The sequence below is a fragment of the Moschus berezovskii genome, chromosome 27, assembly GCF_049115385.1.
Source record: "Moschus berezovskii isolate FMDL1 chromosome 27, NW_MosBer_1.0, whole genome shotgun sequence".
In the NCBI taxonomy this organism is placed as follows: domain Eukaryota; kingdom Metazoa; phylum Chordata; class Mammalia; order Artiodactyla; family Moschidae; genus Moschus; species Moschus berezovskii.
In genome coordinates this window covers 5577331-5596703 of record NC_142486.1, presented here as the reverse complement: position 1 = coordinate 5596703, position 19373 = coordinate 5577331, and the positions used below count along the sequence as shown (strand labels likewise).

General features: G+C 40.7%; 1 protein-coding gene across 1 annotated transcript in view; it reads right to left on the bottom strand.

Moving 5' to 3' along the window:
- The window catches only part of LOC129545715 (cytochrome P450 3A24-like), a 41317-nt gene that overhangs the window by 16407 nt on the left and 5537 nt on the right, over positions 1–19373 (bottom strand). The window contains exons 3-7 of the mRNA XM_088833001.1: positions 18682–18734; positions 15049–15148; positions 11017–11130; positions 10679–10767; positions 7499–7647 (exon numbers count right to left, since the gene is read on the bottom strand). Of these exons, the coding sequence (XP_088689127.1) occupies positions 7499–7647; positions 10679–10767; positions 11017–11130; positions 15049–15148; positions 18682–18734 (505 nt within the window). The remainder of the gene's footprint in view (positions 1–7498; positions 7648–10678; positions 10768–11016; positions 11131–15048; positions 15149–18681; positions 18735–19373) is intronic.

The window sequence follows — 19373 nt, the reverse complement described above, 5'->3', positions numbered from 1 at the left end:
TAGTAATTGTGAGAGTGGAGACCCTTGTCTTCTCTTGATTTTAGAGGAAATGCTTTCAAAGCTCTCTTGAGAAAGAAGAAGGGCACTGGAGGAATCAACTTTCCCGAGTATATTGAAAGAAGGTGAAAGCATTAGTTGCTCAGTCCTGTCCAACTTTTTGATCTATAGATCCCCGTGGTCTATAGATCCACTAGGCTCCTCTGTCCATGGGATTCTCCAGGCAAGAATACTGGAGTGGAGTGACATTTTCTTTCTCTATGGGATCTTCCAGACCCAAGAACTGAGCCCAGGTCTCTTGCACTGGAGGCAGATTCTTTCCTAAGAAAGGTCTAAGCCACCAGAGAAGACTATACTACAAAGCTACAGTCATCAATATAGTATAGTACTGGCACAAAGACAGAAATTAATATAGATCAGTAGAACAAAATACAAAGTACAGAGGTAAATCCACGCACCTGTGGACAACTTATCTTTGACAAATGAGGCAAAAATATACAATGGAGAAAAGACAGTCTCTTCAATAGTGGTTTTGGGGAAACTGGTCAACTATGTGTAAAAGATTGAAATTAGAACATTTCTAACATGGATGTCAGAGTTGGACTGTGAAGAAAGCTGATCGCTGAAGAATTGATGCTTTTGAACTGTGGTGTTGGAGAAGACTCTTGAGAGTCCCTTGTACTGCAAGGAGATCCAACCAGTCCATTCTAAAGGAGATCAATCCTGGGTGTTCATTGGAGAGACTGATGCTAAAGCTGAAACTGCAATACTTTGGCCACCTCATGCGATGAGTTGACTCACTGAAAAAGATTCTGATGCTAGGAAAGGTTGGGGGCGGGAGGAGAAGGGGATGACAGAGAATGAGATGGCTGGATGGCATCACCGACTCTGTGGACATGAGTTTGAGTGAACTCCGGGAGTTGGTGATAGACAGGGAGGCCTGGTGTGCTGTGATTCATGGGGTTGCGGAGAGTCGGACACGACTGAGCGACTGAACTGAACTGAACTGAACTGAACACAGTCAGTTCAGTTCAGTCACTCAGTTGTGTCCAACTCTTTGCAACCCCATGGACTGCAGCATGCCAGGCCTCCCTGTCCATCACCAACTCCTGGAGTTTACCCAAACTCATGTCCATTGAGTTGGTGATGCCATCCAACCATCTCGTCCTCTGTCATCCCTTGCTCCTCCCGCCCTCAATACTTGCTAGCATCAGGGTCTTTTCAAATGAACCAGCTCTTCACATCAGGTGGCCAAAGTACTGGAGTTTCAGCTTCAACATCAGTCCTTCCAATGAACACCCAGGACTGATCTCCATTAGGATGGACTGGATGGATCTCCTTGCAATCCAAGGGACTCTCAAGAGTCTGTTCCAACACCACAGTTCAAAAGCATCGATTCTTCGGTGCTCAGCTTTCTTTTCAGTCCAGCTCTCACATCAATACATGACTACTGGAAAAACCACAGCCTTGACTAGACAGACCTTTGTTGGCAAAGTAATGTCTCTGCTTTTTAACATGCTGTCTAGGTTGGTCATCGGAGAAGGCAATGGCAAGCCATTCCAGTACTCTTGCCTAGAAAGTCCCATGGATGGAGGAGCCTGGTAGGCTGCAGTCCGTGGGGTCACTGAGGGTCGGACACGACTGAGCGACTTCACTTTCACTTTTCACTTTCACACATTGGAGAAGGAAATGGCAACCCACTCCAGTGTTCTTGCCTGGAGAATCCCAGGGATGGGGGAGCCTGGTGGGCTTCCGTCTATGGGGTCACACAGAGTCGGACACGACTGAAGTGACTTAACAGCAGCAGCAGCAGGTTGGTCATAACTTTTCTTCCAAGGAGCAAGCATCTTTTAATTTCATGGCTGCAGTGTTTTTGGAGTTAAAAACATCTGCAGTGTTTTTGGAGCTAAAAAAATAAAGTCAGCCACTGTTTCCCCATCTATTTGCCATGAAGTGATGGGACTGGATGCCATGATCTTGGTTTTCTGAATGTTGAGCTTTAAGCCAAATTTTCCACTCTCCTCTTTCACTTTCAAGAGGCTCTTTAGTTCTTCTTCACTTTCTGCCATAAGGGTGGTGTCATCTGCATGTCTGAGGTTATTGATATTTCTCCCGGCAATCTTGATTCCAGCTTGTGCTTCTTTCAGCCCAGCATTCCTCATGATGTACTCTGCATAGAAGTTAAATAAGCAGGGTGACAATATACAGCCTTGACGCACTCCTTTTCCTATTTGGAACCAGTCTGTTGTTCCATGTCCAGTTCTAACTGTTGCCTCCTGACCTGCATACAGATTTCCCTAGAGGCAGGTCAGGTGGTCTGGTATTCCCATCTCTTTCAGAAGTTTCCACAATTTATTGTGATCCACACAGTCAAAGGCTTTGGCATAGTCAATAAAGCAGAAATTGATGTTTTTCTGAAACTCTCTTGCTTTTTCAATGATCCAGCAGATATTGGCAATTTGATCTTTGGTTCCTCTGCCTTTTCTAAATCCAGCTTAAACATCTGGAATTTCATAGTTCACGTATTGCTGAAGCCTGGCTTGGAGAATTTTGAGCATTACTTTGCTAGCATGTGAGATGAGTACAATTGTGGGGCAGTTTGAGCATTCTTTCACATTGCCTTTCATTGGGATTGGAATGAAAACTTATCTTTTCCAGTCCCATGGCCACTGCTGAGTTTTCCAAATTTGCTGGCATATTGAGTGCAGCACTTTCACAGCATCATATTTTAGGATTTGAAACAGCTCAACTGGAATTCCATCACCTCCATGAGCTTGTTTTTAGTGATGTTTCCTAAGGCCCACTTGACTTCACATTCATGACAAAAATAAACTCAAAATGGATGAAAGACCAAAATATAAGACCAGAAACTATAACTAGAGGAAAACAAAGGCAGAACACTCTCCTACATAAATCACAGCAAGATCCTCTATGACTGGCCTCCCAGAGTAATGGAAATAAAAACAAAAATAAACAAATGGGACTTAGTTAAACTTAAAAGCTTTTGCACAATGAAGGAAACTATAAGCAAGGTGAAAAGACAGCCCTCATAATGGAAGAATATAATAGCAAATGAAGTAACTGACAAATAATTAATCTCCAAAATATACAAGCAGCTCATGCAGCTCAATACCAGAAAAATGAACAACCCAATAAAAAACTGGGCAAAAGACCTAAACAGACATTTCTTCAAGACATTCAGATGGCTAATAAAACATGAAAAGATGTTCAACTTCACTCATTATTAGAGAAGTGTAAATCAAAAACACAACGAGGTATCATCTCACACCAGTCAGAATGGCCATTAACAAAAAGTCTACAAACAATAAATGCTGGAGAGGGTTTGGAGAAAAGGAAAGTCTCTTAAACTGTTGGTGGGAATGCAAACTGGTACAGCCACTATGGAGAATAGTGTGGAGATTTCTTTAAAAGTTGGGAATAGTTCATACGACCCAGCAATCCCCTGGTGGGCAAACACCCAGAGGAAACAAGCAATGAAAGAGAAATACGTACTCCAATGTTCACGGCATCACTATTTACAATAGCTAGGACAAGGAAGCAACCTAGATGGCCATCGACAGATGAATGGATATGGAAAGTGGGGTACAAATACACAATAGAATATTACTTACTATAAAAAGGAATGCATTTGAGTTAGTTCTAATGAGGTGGATGAACCTGGAGCCTATTATAAAGAGTGAAATAAGTCAGAAAAAGAAAGAAAAATACTGCATATTAATGCATATATATGGAATTTAGAAAGAGGGTACTGACAATTCTACATGCAGGCCAGCAAAGGAGACAGATGTAAAGAAGAGACTTAGGAACTCAATGGGAGAAGGCAAGGATGGGATGATTTGAGAGAACAGCAGTGAAACATGTACATTACCATATGTAAAATAGACGACCAGTGCAAGTTTGATGCATGAAGCAGGGCACCTAAAGCTGGTGCTCTGGAATAATTCAGAAAGATAGGGTGCACAGAGGTGTGGGAGGGGGATTCAGGATGATGGAGAGACGTGTATACCTGTGGCTTATTCATGTTGATGGATGACAAAAATCTCACAATATTGTAAAGTATTTATCCTTCAAATAAAGCAAATTAAGTGGAAAAAATATTAAACAGAAACTACTCAAAAAGAAAGAGACAATGTGAATAGACATATAAGAAATACAAAGTTTGATTTGATAATAAAGAAACTACCCACAATTTGACAAAGCTCAGGTCAAGATGGTTTCAATGCTGAATACTACTCAAATAATTAAAGAATTAATACCAATTTTTCACTAATTCATCCAACAAATAGAAGAAGACAGGATACTTTGAAAGTCATTCTTCAAGATCAGTATTAACCTGGTGTGAGAAACAGAGTAACATAGTAGAGGAAAAGAAAACTACAGACCAATGTGTCTTATGACCACGGATACACAAATCTTCAAAAAACCTATTAGCAAACTGAATCTACTAACATATATAAAGATGTACACATCATATATAAGTGCACTTTATCCCAGGAATACAAAGTTGTATAATACGCCATTTCAATAGAGTAATAAACAATGACTACATAATTATCTAATAGATGCATAAAAAGCATGTGACAGAAATCCAATACACACTTGTGATTAAAAAAAACTCTCAGTAAACAGGAACAGAAGGGTCTTTCATCAACCTGATAAAAGGAATCTATGAAAAAAACCCATAGATAACAACTTCAGTTCAGTTCAGTTCAGTCGCTCAGTCGTGTCCGACTCTTTGTGACCGACCCCATGAATCACAGCACACCAGGCCTCCCTGTCCATCACCAACTCCCAGAGTTCACTCAAGCTCATGTCCATCAAGTCGGAGATGCCATCCAGCCATCTCATCCTCTGTCGTCCCCGTCTCCTCCCACCCCCAATCCCTCCCAGCATCAGACTCTTTCAGTGAGTCAACTCATCGCATGAGGTGGCCAAAGTACTGGAGTTTCAGTTTTAGCATCAGTCCTTCCAATGAACATCCAGGATTGATCTCCTCTAGAATGGACTGGTTGGATCTCCTTGCAGTCCAAGGGACTCTCAAGAGTCTTCTCCAGCACCACAGTTCAAAAGCATCAATTCTTCGGCGATCAGCTTTCTTCACAGTCCAACTCTCACATCCATACATGACTACGGGAAAAACCATAGCCTTGACTAGATGGACCTTGGTTGGCAAAGTAATGTCTCTGCTTTTTAATATACTAGCAAGGTTGGTCATAACTTTCCTTTCAAGGAGTAAGCGTCTTTTAATTTCATGGCTGCAATCAGCATCTGCAGTAATTTTGGAGCCCAAAAAAATAAAGTCTGACACTGTTTCCACTGTTTCTCCATCCATTTCCCATGAAGTGATGGGACCAGATGCCATGATCTTTGTTTTCTGAATGTTGAGCTTCAAACCAACCTTTTCACTCTCCTCTTTCACTTTCATCAACTTACATAAACCCATAGTTAACGCTAATACTTAATAGTGAAAAAACTGGATGCTTCTCTCTAAGATTAAGACAAGGAAGTTTTTTTCACCACTTCTACCCAAAAGTGTACCTGACATTCTAACCAGAATTAGTCAAGAAAATTAAATAAAATATATCCATATAGGAAATGAATACTAAAACTCTATATAATCAGATAACACGATCTTGAATACATGGAATCCTAAGGAAGCCACTAAAAACCTGTTATATTATAAAAACTAAAAACCTGAATAAACAAGTTTGGCAGGGTTTCAAGATACAAGATTAAAATATGAAATCAATTGTATTTCTATACATTGCAAAAAGTAATCTGAAAGTGACATTAAAAAAAAACTTCATTTACAATAATCAAAAAGAGTAGAATAGGAAAAAATAAGACATTTAAAATTTACATTCTGAAAACCACAAAACTTTGTTGAACTAAATTAAAGAAGATGTAAGTAAATGAAAAACATGCCATATTCATGAATCAGAACATTTACAATTGTCAAAATGGTAAATTGACGGATATAAGACATTCCCTATCAGAACTCTAGCTGACCTCTTTGAAGACTCTGACTATGTTAGATTAAATTTATATGAAATTGCAAGGGGCTCATAGAAGACAGGGTTTCCCTCATAGCTTAGTTGGTAAAGAATCCACCTGTAATACAGGAGACCCTAGTTCAATTCCTGGGTTAGGAAGATCCACTGGAGAAGGGATAGGACAGCCACTCCAGTATTCTTGGGCTTCCCTTGTGGCTCAGCTGGTAAAGAATCCGCCTGCAATGAGGGAGACCTGGGTTCAGTCCCTGGGTTGGGAAGATCCCCTGGAGAAGGGAAAGGCTACCCACTCCAGTATCCTGGCCTGGAGAATTCCATGGACTGTATAGTCCATGGGGTTGCAAAGAGTCAGACACAACTGAGTGACTTTCACTTTCATTGAAAACAAAACATTCCTGAAAAAATATAATAAAGTTATAAAGACTCACATTTCCTGATTTCAAAACTTACCATAAAACTACATTAATCAAGGGAATGTGGTAGTGGCCTAAGGATGGACATTCAGATTTATGGAATAGTTTTGAGACCAGAAATAAGCCCACATGCCTATGGTCAACTGAACACTGAAAATGTTTCCAAGACCATTTAATGGAGACAAAACAGGCTTTTCAATAAGTGGTCCTGAGACAACCGGATAGCTATAAGCAAACTACACCAGGAGTATTGATGAGATCCAGCCAGTCCATTCTAAAGGAGATCAGTCCTGGGTATTCATTGGAAGGACTAATGCTGAAGCTGAAACTCCAATACTTTGGCCACCTCATGCGAAGAGTTGACTCACTGGAAAAAACTCTGATGCTGGGAGGGATTGGGGGCAGGAGGAGAAGGGGACGACAAAGAATGAGATGGCTGGATGGCATCACCGACTCGATGGACATGAGTTTGAGTGAACTCCAGGAGTTGGTGACAGACAGGGAGGCCTGGCATGCTGTGATTCACGGGGTCACAAAGAGTCGGACACGACTGAGTGACTGAACTTAACTGAACTGAACTGAATAACTGAAATTTGTACCTTTTGACCACCATCATCCAATTCTATCTCCCAAACCATGTCTCTGGTAACCAAAAATTTGACATCATTTTTCTGTGAGGTTGGATTTCTTCTTTTGAGTCATCATATAAGTATTTGTCTTTCTCTATCTGACTTATCTCACTGAGCATAATACCCTCCACTGAGGTCCAGACACATTCCTGCAAATGGCATGATTTCCTTCCTTTCCATGGCTGAATAGTATTCTGGTGTGTGTGTGTGTGTGTGTACACACCATATTTTCCCTATCCATTTATTCGTTGATGGACGGTTAGGATGTAAAAACCATTGAACTGTATATTTTAAATGGGTGAACCAATGGTATGTGAATTATATCTCAATAAACCTGTGAAAAAGAAGGAAGGAAGGGAGGGAAGGAGGAAGAGGGAAGAAGGGACGGAGGGAGAATACAGAAAAAGAAATGTAGTAGGACGCTTACCTACTGAGAGAATAAATGGATCAAACATATCAAATCTTAAGATCTTCTTGGCATGCTCCACAAAGGGATCTTGTGGGTTGCCAAGGGAATCAATATTCACTCCAAATGATGTGCTAGTAATCACATCCATGCTGTAGGCCCCAAGGATGCTGAGTAGAAAAAGACAGTTAAAAACACAGTTTAAACACAGTTAAAAACGAAACCAGTTGACTGTCCACATCCAACAGAGTCAACAAGAAAATCATATATAATCAGATGCCCAGGCAAGACAGGTCAAGAGCCACACTCTCTCAGAACCAACTTCTGGATCATGGAAGACTGTCTGCTACTATCACCCACTCCTGAGGTGTGTATGAGGTGTGAACGATGCAACTGCCCCTGTGCTGAGGGATGGGGACAGTAAGGCAAGCTAGGCCCCCCCATCACCAAACTCAAGGAGCTCAGTCATAGAAGGATAGAACCCATAATCTGACAAAGGACAGTAGTGTGCTTTGACTATGGGCAATAAAACATGTATAAGGACTGTCTGAGCAGAGCAAAGGGAATAAATTCACTCTTCCTGGGGCGTCAAGAAAGGCGACATTGATCTGGGTCTCACCTCACCACAGAACCTGTACTCAGAGCTGATTCTCCTTTCGCGCAAAAGCAGAGTTGATATACAATATCACATTAGTTTCAGGTGTAGAAGAGTGATTTTAAATACTTCATTTAAAGTTATTACTAAATATTGAATACATTCCTTGTTGTGTACAGTCTATCCCTGTAGTACAATTATGTTATACATTGTAATTTGTACCTTTTAATCCTCTATCCTATCTGCACTCCCCTTCCTACTTCCCACGGGTAATCACCAGTTTGTTCTCCACATCTGTGAGTCTGTTTTTGTTTTGTTATATTGATAATTATTCGTTTTAATTTCAGATTCCATGTATAAATGATAACATGCAACATTTGTTATTCTCTAACTTATTTCACTAAGCATAATACCCTCTAGGTCCATACATGTTGTTGTAAATGGCACAGTTTCATTCTTTTTTATGGCTCAGTAATATTTCTTGTGTGTGTGTGTGTGTACGCATGTGGCACATCTTTAAGCACCCATCTACTGACAGATACTTATGTTGTTTCCGTATCTTGGTTATTGTAAATAAAAGTGATATAAACATCGGTTTGCATGTACCTTTTCAAATTAATATATTCATTTTCACTGGATGTATACCCAGGGTGGAATTGCTGGATCATATGACAGTTCTCAAGCTTCCTGGGTGGATCAGTGGTAAAGAGACTGCCTGCAATGCAGGAGATTTGGGTTCAATCCCTGGGTCAGAAAGATCCCCTGCAGAAGGGAATGGCTACCCACTCCAGTATTCTTGCCTGGGAAATCCCATGGACAGAGGAGCCTGGCAGGCTACAGTCTGTGGGGGTCACAGAGAATGGGACATGACGGAACACAGACAATAGTTCTCTTTAAGTTTTTGGAGAAAGCTCCATATGGTTTCCCACAGTGGCTACATCAATTTACATTCAACCAACCTTGTACCAGCGTTCCCATTCCTCCACATCTTCACCCAAAGTTACAGGTGTTGGCTGATTTTGTGATTTTGATTTGCATTTCTCTGATGATTTGCAATGTTGAACATCTTTTCAACTGTATATCTTCGCTTGAAAAAAATGTCTATTAAGATCTTCTGCCCATTTTTCATTGGGTTGTTTGTTATTTAGTTTTTGAGTTGTATGAGACATTTATATATTTTGGATACTAACCTCTCATCATATCATTTGCAAATAATTTCTCCCATCCATTCACTAGTTTGTCTTTTCATCTTATCAACATTTTACTTCACTGTGCAAAAGATTTTTAAGTTTGATTAGGCAAAATTAAACAGGTCATTTGTTTATTTTTGCTCTTGTTTTCTTTGCTTTAAGGGTTAAATCCAAAAACATACTGTTATGATTTATGTCAAAGAGCATTCTGCCTATTGTTTCTTCTATGTTTTTATGGTTTCTAGACTTACATTAAGATCTTTAATCCATTTTGAGTTTGTTTTTGCATAGGGTGTGAGAAAATGTTCTAACTTCATTCTTTTACATGTAGCTGTCCAGTTTCCCCAGCACGTGACTGAAGAGACTGTCCTTCTCCATTGTATATTCTTGCCTCCTTTACCATAAATTAATTGACTCTAAGTACATGGGTTTATTTTGGGGCTATCAGTTTTATTCAATTGATATGTGCCTCTTTTGTGCCAGTACTCTCTAAAATCAGGAACAAGACAAGGATGCCCACTCTTGCTCCTTCTATTCAATATACTATGGGAAGTCCTAGCCATAGGAATCAAACAAGAAAAAGAAATAAAGGCCATCCTAATTGGTAGGGAACATGTAAAACTATTACTATTTGCAGATGAAAAAATACTTTATATAGGCAACCCTGAAGTTCCACCAAAAATCTAGAATAAATGAATTCAGTAAAGTGGCAGGTACATGATTAATATGCAGAAATCTGTTGCTTTTCTATACAGTAATAAAGAACTACCAGAAAGAGAAAATAATAAAATAATCCTGTTTAAAATCACATCAAAAAGAGTAAAACACCAGGAATAAACTTAACCAGGGAGGTGAAAGGCCTATACTATGAAAACTAAAAAACGATGAGGAAAATTGAAGGTGATACAAACAAACAGAAAGATATTGCATGTACATGGATAGGAACAATTAATATTGCCTAAATGTCCATACAACCCAAAGCAATCTATAGATATAGTGTGATCCTTATCAAAATACTTGTGGTACTTTACTCAGAACTAGAACAAATTATCCTCAAATGTATATGGAACCATACAAAACCATAAATAGCTAAAGCATTCTTGAAAAAATCAACAGAGATGGAGGCAACATGCTCCATGACTTAAGATCAAACTGTGTATTTTTGTCTCCCAGAACTTCCAAGGTGACAGTTAAGTAGATAAGTTAATCCTGGCTCATGTACACAGAAGATTCTTTATGATATTTTCATAAGCCACCACTCATTCTTGGGTGGTCAGCCAGTCAGAGTTGTAAACCATACACCTACTTCTATTTGGTCACTAGAGTAACTAACTCAGCAGTAGGAATTTGGCTCCAAGGCAGGCAACAGAGGGTCTCAGTGGAGCTCAGAGGACCAGCAGCTTCACGCCTACTTACTCTTTCATGTTGACGGATTTGCCTTTCTCTGCTTCCTTCCTCAGATTCCTCACCAACACATCTCCATACTTTGCAATGATAGGGAACATCTAGACACAAAACACAACAGCACTGTAAGTTAAATGTGGAGACCCAAGTTTTAGAAGGACCTGGTTTTCAGGGGCATGGAGCCGTCAGTGACATTTTATTATGAATCTGATGATGTCTCTTCTAGGATGTGAAGATAAAATCCATTTTAGGAAACTCAAATTTGGCACACCACTCCTTGGACAGGGATATGAATTTATTTTCTTTCCTAATATTTTAGCTACTCATGGAAAACCCGCTTCTTTTCTTACCTCCTTGAGCTTCCCACTGGTGAAGGTTGGAGACAGCAATGTCCGTATTCTCTTCCATTGTTCATCCTCAGCCACAGAAACAGCATTTTTCATACTTCCCAATGGACCAAAAATCTAGAGTTGAAAGCAAAACACATTTTACCCTACCTAAGTGTTGAAAGTCTTAACAGTTGTGGAAAATTTGTTAATAACTTGGTAACAGTGTATTCAACAAATCTTTAGTGACTATCTGCTTAGTACCAGGCCCTATGCTAGATGCACAATAAACATTTATTCTGAATATCTAGGTTCCTGCGAATTTGGAAGAGACATTCAGCCACTTAATATGGTTTCCAGCCTTCATATACCAGTCTCCTTTTAAAAGCAAATGACCTAAGTAGTATGGGAAGGGTTATTCCAGGGGGATAGAAGGGAATAAGGTCTAGTTCATCTTCCTGGGCTATGCAGAGAAGGGATTGGTGACAGCCAGCCAGATAGCCTTGGCAAACCGCATTTTGCCTCAGATTACTTCTGTCTATACATATATTTACAGCCCGATCAACTGGAAAAAGGAATGTGCTGACATGGTGGGGGCTTTTTAAGTAGTACTACCTGCAAAACATTATGAATCTACTTCATATTCTAAAAACAAAAAAATTATGCAATGATATGGAAAACATTTCCCCATACAGTTCCCCCAGGAATAGAAGGGGAAAGAAGACAACTCTTTTTCTCAGCTTGGGACAGGTGTTTGAAGCCAACCTGTTTGAAAATTTCCTCAATCTTTCTAATTAATGTTTTGTTTTAAAATAGATACCTCCAACATTCATTCATGATAAAACTCACAAAATAGGAAGACAAAAACTTTCCTCAACTTGATAAAGAACATCTACAAATAGATCTACAGATAATATCACTTTAATGATGAAAGTAACATCTTCAAGATAGGAGACTCATTACCAGAGTAGGAGACTCCGGACTTTGTTGTCTTACAATTAGACAGCTAACAGTAAATGAAAATAGGTCTAAGAAGCGTCAGCAATACAAAAGAGAACACTTGAAAACAGCTCACAAAAAGAGTAAGGAGAAGAATTGCATTTTGTTTGCACCATCCCTTCCCCTAGGTCACCACTGCTCAGCATCAGGAGGAAATTCCCTAGCCTGAGACATTTTCCATTGGTGAGAAAAAAAAAACTAAAAGAGACAACAGGAAGAGTGACCAGTTTCTCCAGCCCCTCAGAACATTGCACAAATGACCTGCTTTGCTTTCACCCCACCCAGAGACGAGCAGAGCTGAGACATCTAGAGACAAGTAGGAACAAAGAAGAAGGGCAGGGACAACCAGTGTCAACCATGAAGCGGGAGTGACTATGGTTCTTTGTATCCTGCTCTGCAGAAAACCCCAGAAACTTTGCTATGAACCAACCAATATATTAATGTAAAGTAATTTGCCTCCAATGGAAAAAAAAAGAATTGTGAGACAACAAAAGCAAAAATAAATAAATAAAATAGTCTAAAAAAAGAAGAAAGAAACCAACTGCCAGCATAGTCATTGAAAAACCTCTGAAAATTTTGGTGCTGATCACTCCCCAGGGTTCTACATTAGCAGACTCCAATTTCCTGAGTCCTGTCTTCCCCTCAACCCCAAGAGAGCTGTTCCAGCCAGTGACGCCCTGAGACCCAGGATCCACACAGGCTGCCAGCCCCAATCTTCTGGGTTGGGCATGTGCAAACCCCATCCCAGACCCCTGCAGCTGCTCAGGTGTCTATACTACAATAGTGGAAAGCAGTAGGTATTTTTGTAGCTTTTGTAGCTACACACACACACACACACACACACACACACACACACACACACCCCTATCTGTCTTTATCTGTATCTATCTACATACAAAAGCATGGATTTACACTGATAATTCAGGCGGTGACTCCATAGCATTTAGTCCAGTTTCTTACCCTCTGAACCTGTGACTGCTCCAGCGGTGAGAATGCTGGCTTCCACCATTCTTTCTATATTATTACTTGATCAATTCTCCTTTATGGACCCTATCCACAATGCATCCCTTTCCACTCAACAATGCCCTCTCACCCTATGGGCCACCCCAACAAGTGAGTATTTCGGGTTCCCTTATCAGTGAAAAGTGAAAGGGGCTTCCCTGACAGCTCAATTGGTAAAGAATTTGCAAGCAATGCAGTAGACCTAGTTCGATTCTTGGGTCAGGAAGATTCCCTGGAGAAGGGAAAGGCTACCAACTCCAGGATTCTTGGGCTTTCCTTGTGGTTCAGCTGGTAAAGAATCCACCTGCAATACAGGAGTTCGATCCATGGGTTGAGAAGATACCCTAGAGAAGGAAAAGGCTATCCACTCCAGTATTCTGGCCTGGAGAATTCTATGGACTCTATAGTCCATGCGGTCACAGAGAGCCGGACACGTCTGAGCGACTTTCACCTTCAATTTACCAGTGCCCGGCTGCCATCCCTGTGGACACCCTCCCCTCCTATTTGGTCTCTGACTTGGAGCCACTGTCCTCCTTCTCTGGCCCCACCCCGATGTGTCGGGCTGCCCACTTCTGTGGCCCACCTTCGGGTTTAGGACTGGAATGTCTAGGAAGAGTTGGCAGGCAGGGGAAGGAGAGGGGAGGGAAGGGGCAGGAAAGGGAAAGGAAGAGCCAAGTGCAGCTTCTGACCCCACTGAAACTGACCAGTGATTGTAGCCTTTTTCCCAATCAACTGAAAAATCAGCCATCTTTTATTCCATGTTCATAGTTGTTAAGACAATTGCATGAGTCCTACCCTACTGCCTCCAACCCCTCTAGAGCTGCCCAGCTAGTGCCACCGCTGATGCTATAAGACCTAGCATCCACACCAGCAGCCAATCTTTTTGGATTGTTGCTAAGTCACTTCAGTCGTGTCCGACTGTGTGACCCCATAAACGGAAGCCCACCAGGCTCCCCCATCCCTGGGATTCTCCAGGAAAGAACACTGGAGTGGGTTGCCATTTCCTTCTCCAATGTGTGAAAGTGAAAAGTGAAAGTGAAGTCGCTCAGTCGTGTCTGACCCTTAGCAACCCCACAGACTGCAGCCTACCAGGCTCCTCCATCCATGGGATTTTCTAGGCAAGAGTACTGGAGTGGCTTGCCATTGCCTTCTCCAATCTTTTTGGATGGGCATGTGCAAAACACCATCGGAGGCCCCTACAGATGCTCAGACACCTAAAGGCAGTCCTTACTACTGTCACTCGACTGCACTGACACACTGTCCGCAGCTAACCTCTACAGCCACACACCTGCACACTGCCAGGCTCAAGCCTGAGCACAGCAATGAAGACCCAGGGCAGCAAAAAATAAATAAATATTGAATAAATAAATTATTTTTAATGGATAATCTTTCCATAAATGGTGCTGGAGCAATTCAGACATTTAGATGCAAAAAAAAAACAAACTTAACCTCACATATTACACAAAACCAACACAAAATGGATTATAGACCTAAAACATAAATGATTTAATGCTTAGGGACAAAATAGGAGAAAATCTGCAATGCCTAAGGCTAGGTCAAGATATTTTGGACTTGACAACAAAGGCAAAATCCATAAACGGGAAAACTGATAAATCACTCATCAAAATTTAAAGAGCAGTGTTTGCTATGCTAAAGATCCTGATAAGAGGAAAAAACAAGCTACAAGCCACAAATATAAAAGAATAAGACGAAGGAGACTTGTAGGAATGGAACAGTTCTATACATTGATTGTCATGTTAGCTACACAAATCTACATCTAGGACTCATTTTCATAGAACAAAGCATACAAAACGAGTGAGCAAGAAACTCAAAAAGTCACAATAAGCTCTGTGGATAGTATGAATGTCAGTTTCCTGCTTTGAAACTGTATTCTAATTAATCAATGTTTTGCCTTTGGAGGAATCAAGACGAAAGGTACGTGACATCCAGCCTCTCTGTGTTTTTCTCTTTTGACAACATCCTGTGAATTTATAACATATTTCAAAATGCACATCTAATAAACAAATTTTAAATTTAAAAAAAATGGATGCCTACCCTCCGGTTTGTGAAGACAGAATAACATTCTTTCACTAATACTGTTTTGATCACCTCTGGATCTGTGATAAGCAACAAAGGCTGTTTACCTTCAAAAATCCTGTGTAGGGAAAACAGAGCTGATTAAACTTAAGGAGTCATTTTCTGCAGCTGGAGCCATACCTGGATACCTAGATGTTTATCTTAACATACATAATCCAACCTTCTAAGGTCATCATTAAAAACACCATGAAAACACTGCTAATTCTAGGTGGTAGGTAATGGGTATTTCCTATATTATTTTTCATAATTTTTATAGGTTTAATATATTTCATTAACATGAAGAAAGTTAGGTTAGTAAATAATTAAAGAAAGCAAATTATCTGAATATTAAAAAATAGTTAAGGGAAGTCCATATACTCAGTCATTTTTGAGGATATACCCAAAGCATGAAAATGCATATAATATTCGATGAAAACTATAGACACATCTATCATAAATATGTAACAATATACCTGAAATGGAAGAAGATTTGGAATGCTCCACAAGTGACAGAAGGATTATGAAAGATTTTCTTTTTTGTCCTATTTCCTAAAATTTGCTTATTAGTTTATACTTTTTAAGGAAATATTTTAAATAGTGAGCTCTCCTTGGTAGCATCAAGTTTAGGATAATTTGAACAAAAGGAAAAAGAGAATGAAAACTATCATAGAAGCATGTATAACTCATCTTTTAAATATTTGCTTTTCATTACATGGGTCCCGTGGGCCTCGGGCTCCATGTAGGTGACATCCATCACCATCAGGGCAGGCTCACGTTTGACCCACCTATCACACAGAGCTGACTCCAGATGTGACACATCACCGTTTGACCTCATCTCCTGACTGTCAGGATGCCCATTTATGGGAATGGGCCACTGACACGAGGTTTACTCTGAGTTATTTACACTGTCTTCTGACATTTTGGTTCCACTATGAAACATTTGCAATGGCTAGAATGAATTGAAAGATTTTCTTCATGTTCCCTATCCCTCCTTTAACTTCACAGAAGAATTTCAAGTGGTTTCATGACCACATATAAAAATTGCAGAGAACCACTGCACTTACTTCTGCCCATTTCCAAAAGCTGTTCTAAAACTCAGAGGGTGTAAGAGGGCGTCAAGAGCATTTAGTGTTGAAGCAGTGACAGGAGGGATTGAGGAGGCACTTAATCTGCTCTTCCACCGGACTGAGCATATTACTTGGACGATTCCCTTCTTCCCATCATGGTTTTGCAACAACACTTGGGTGGAGAAGAGATAGTGGTTTGCTTTATATTCATGAAGTCACTCCAGCCTTAATACTTTCTCTCACTAACAGTTACAATCAGATTTTTGAACCCACCTCAGATCATATAGATTCAGTGTACTGACGAGCGGGGTCAAAGTCTGTATTTATAACAAGCTCTTCCAGGTGTCCTCATACATCCGTGCATGAGAACCACTTTCTAAAGAGAGAACTGGGATCCACCATGGAAAAGGGACTCCAGCCAGAGCTCACAAGTACTAAGTGTTGGAGGGGCAGCTGGAGCTGGGCCAGTAGTGGCCCAGTGCTATGAATTCTTCCCACTCAACCAGGTTGACGTTTGGGGCCATGGCAACTCACAGGTTCCTATGGTTTCTGAGGGCCTCATGAGAGAAGATGAAGAGGTCCGGACAGGTAGAGCCTCTGCCACTTGCTTTTGGCAAAGAAGGACCACATGACACCTTTCCCTCTGCTCTCACCAAACCTCCAACAGGTCCTAAAGCCCACCTGACACACTCTGGGTTAGATATATATACCCTACATCTCCTCAAGGTCAGAGAAAAGCAGTAGATAAAACAATCATTGAATACAATTCTATTTGAAAATCTTACCTGAAAATTAAACAAACAAACAAACTCCATACATGTACAGAAAGCAAAAAGCTGAGCAGAAATGATTTCCCATTATGTTAACCTATAACCCTCATCTCTTTTTCCAAAGTGAAGTCACTTAGTCGTGACCGACTCTGCGACCCCGTGGACTGTAGCCCACCAGTCTCCTCCGTCCATAGGATTCTCCAGGCAAGAATACTGGAAAGGGTTGCCATTTCCTTCTCCAGGAGGCCTTCCGGACCCAGGGATCGAACCCAGGTCTCCTGCCATATTAAATCCAAAATTTAAAAGAAAGATTTTATCTTTCAATTAAAAGTGAATCCTATGGAAAAGGGTTCAGTTCACTTCAGTTCAGTCACTCAGTCGTGTCCGACTCTCTGCAACCCCATGAATCACAGCATGCCAGGCCTCCCTGTCCATCACCAACTCCCAGAGTTCACTCAAACTCATGTCCATAGATTTGGTGATGCCATCCAGCCATCTCATTCTCTGTTGTCCCCTTCTCCTCCTGCCCCCAACCCTTCCCAGCATCAGAGTCTTTTCCAGTGAGTCAACTCGTCGCATGAGGTGGCCAAAGTATTGCAGTTTCAGCTTTAGCATCAGTCCCTCCAATGAACACCCAGGACTGATCTCCTTTAGAATGGACTTGTTAGATCTCCTTGCAGTCCAAGGGACTCTCAAGAGTCTTCTCCAGCACCACAGTTCAAAAGCATCAATTCTTCGGCAATCAGCTTTTTTCACAGTCCAACTCTCACATCCATACATGACCACGGGAAAAACAGCCTTGACTAGACGGACCTTTGTTGGCAAAGTAATGTCTCTGCTTTTTAATATACTATCTAGGTTGGTCATAACTTTCCTTCCAAGGAACAAGCATCTTTTAATTTCATGGCTGCAATCAGCATCCGCAGTGATTTTGGAGCCAAAAAAAATAAAGTCTGACACTGTCTCCACTGTTCTCCATCTATTTCCCATGAAGTGATGGGACTGGATGCCATGATCTTGGTTTTCTGAATGTTGAGCTTTAAGGCAACTTTTCCACTCTCCTCTTTCACTTTCAAGAGGCTCTTTAGTTCTTCTTCACTTTCTGCCATAAGGGTGGTGTCATCTGCATGTCTGAGGTTATTGATATTTCTCCCAGCAATCTTGATTCCAGCTTGTGCTTCTTCCAGCCCAGCGTTCCTCATGATGTACCCTGCATATAAGTTAAATAAGCAGGGTGACAATATACAGCCTTGACATACTCCTTTTCCTATTTGGAACCAGTCTGTTGTTCCATGTCCAGTTCTAACTGTTGCTTCCTGACCTGCATACAGGTTTCTCAAGAGGCAGGTCAGGTGGTCTGGTATTCCCATCTCTTTCAGAATGTTCCACAGTTTATTGTGATCCACACAGTCAAAATCTTTGGCATAGTCAATGAAGCAGAAATAGATGTTTTTCTGGAACTCTCTTGCTTTCTTCATGATCCAGCGGATGTTGGCAATTTGGAAAAGGGTTACAAAATGCATTTATGAGCACATATTAGAATGTTTTGGGATAACGCATTTTATGCAACTAAAGGTAACCTAAGAGAGAAAAATGGAAAAGGAGAAGAGTGAGAACCTGGAGAGAAAGGGAGGATGCCAGGAGTCCCTGGGCCTCAGGGTTTGGAGAAGAGTGACAACCTGTGACCCTTCAGGCCTGATTCAGACTGCAGACCTGGATACCTGTGGCCTCCAGGATCTCTGGCAAAACAAGCTTGCAAGCTTTACGATACTCACCCCCAAATTTTCCCATACTTTTTAAAACATTCTTCATCAAACTCATAAACACCCTACAAGGAAAAACAATATTACATTATTAATATATTGTAATGAACCCTACCTCTAATTGACAAAACTATTTTTCACTGGCAGTTGGAGGGAAGTTCTTATTCACAAAAGTCTTAAGGGAAAGGTGAGAAAATAGAGGAGATACTTGAAACTGACAATTTAAAATCACTCTTGAATTTTCTTTGAATATTATAGATACTAAACACTTACCCCTGTCAGTGAATACTAATTGCTCCTTGTCTTTCTGAAGGCTTTTTGCTTGTGTTGTCTAAAATCTCTTAATCTCTAATCCCCCATGGACATGTGAGAAAACTGAAGCTGAGGGAAGAGATTCCTATATACACTTTCATCTCCTAGTTTAGCAACCTTTTCAATTATCTCATGAGTTCTTTCTAGAATTCTAGCAGAATAAGGAAGTTAAAGCACAAGTGATGTCTTCTAAACTTGCAGATTTAAAGAAGTCTAAGGGAGGGTGTTTCAGCTTTAGCATCAGTCCTTCCAATGAACACCCAGGACTGATCTCCTTTAGAATGGACTAGTTGGATCTCCTTGCAGTAGGGATTGGGGGCAGGAGGAGAAGGGGACAACAGAGAATGAGATGGCTTGATGGCATCACTGACTCAATGGACATGGGTTTGAGT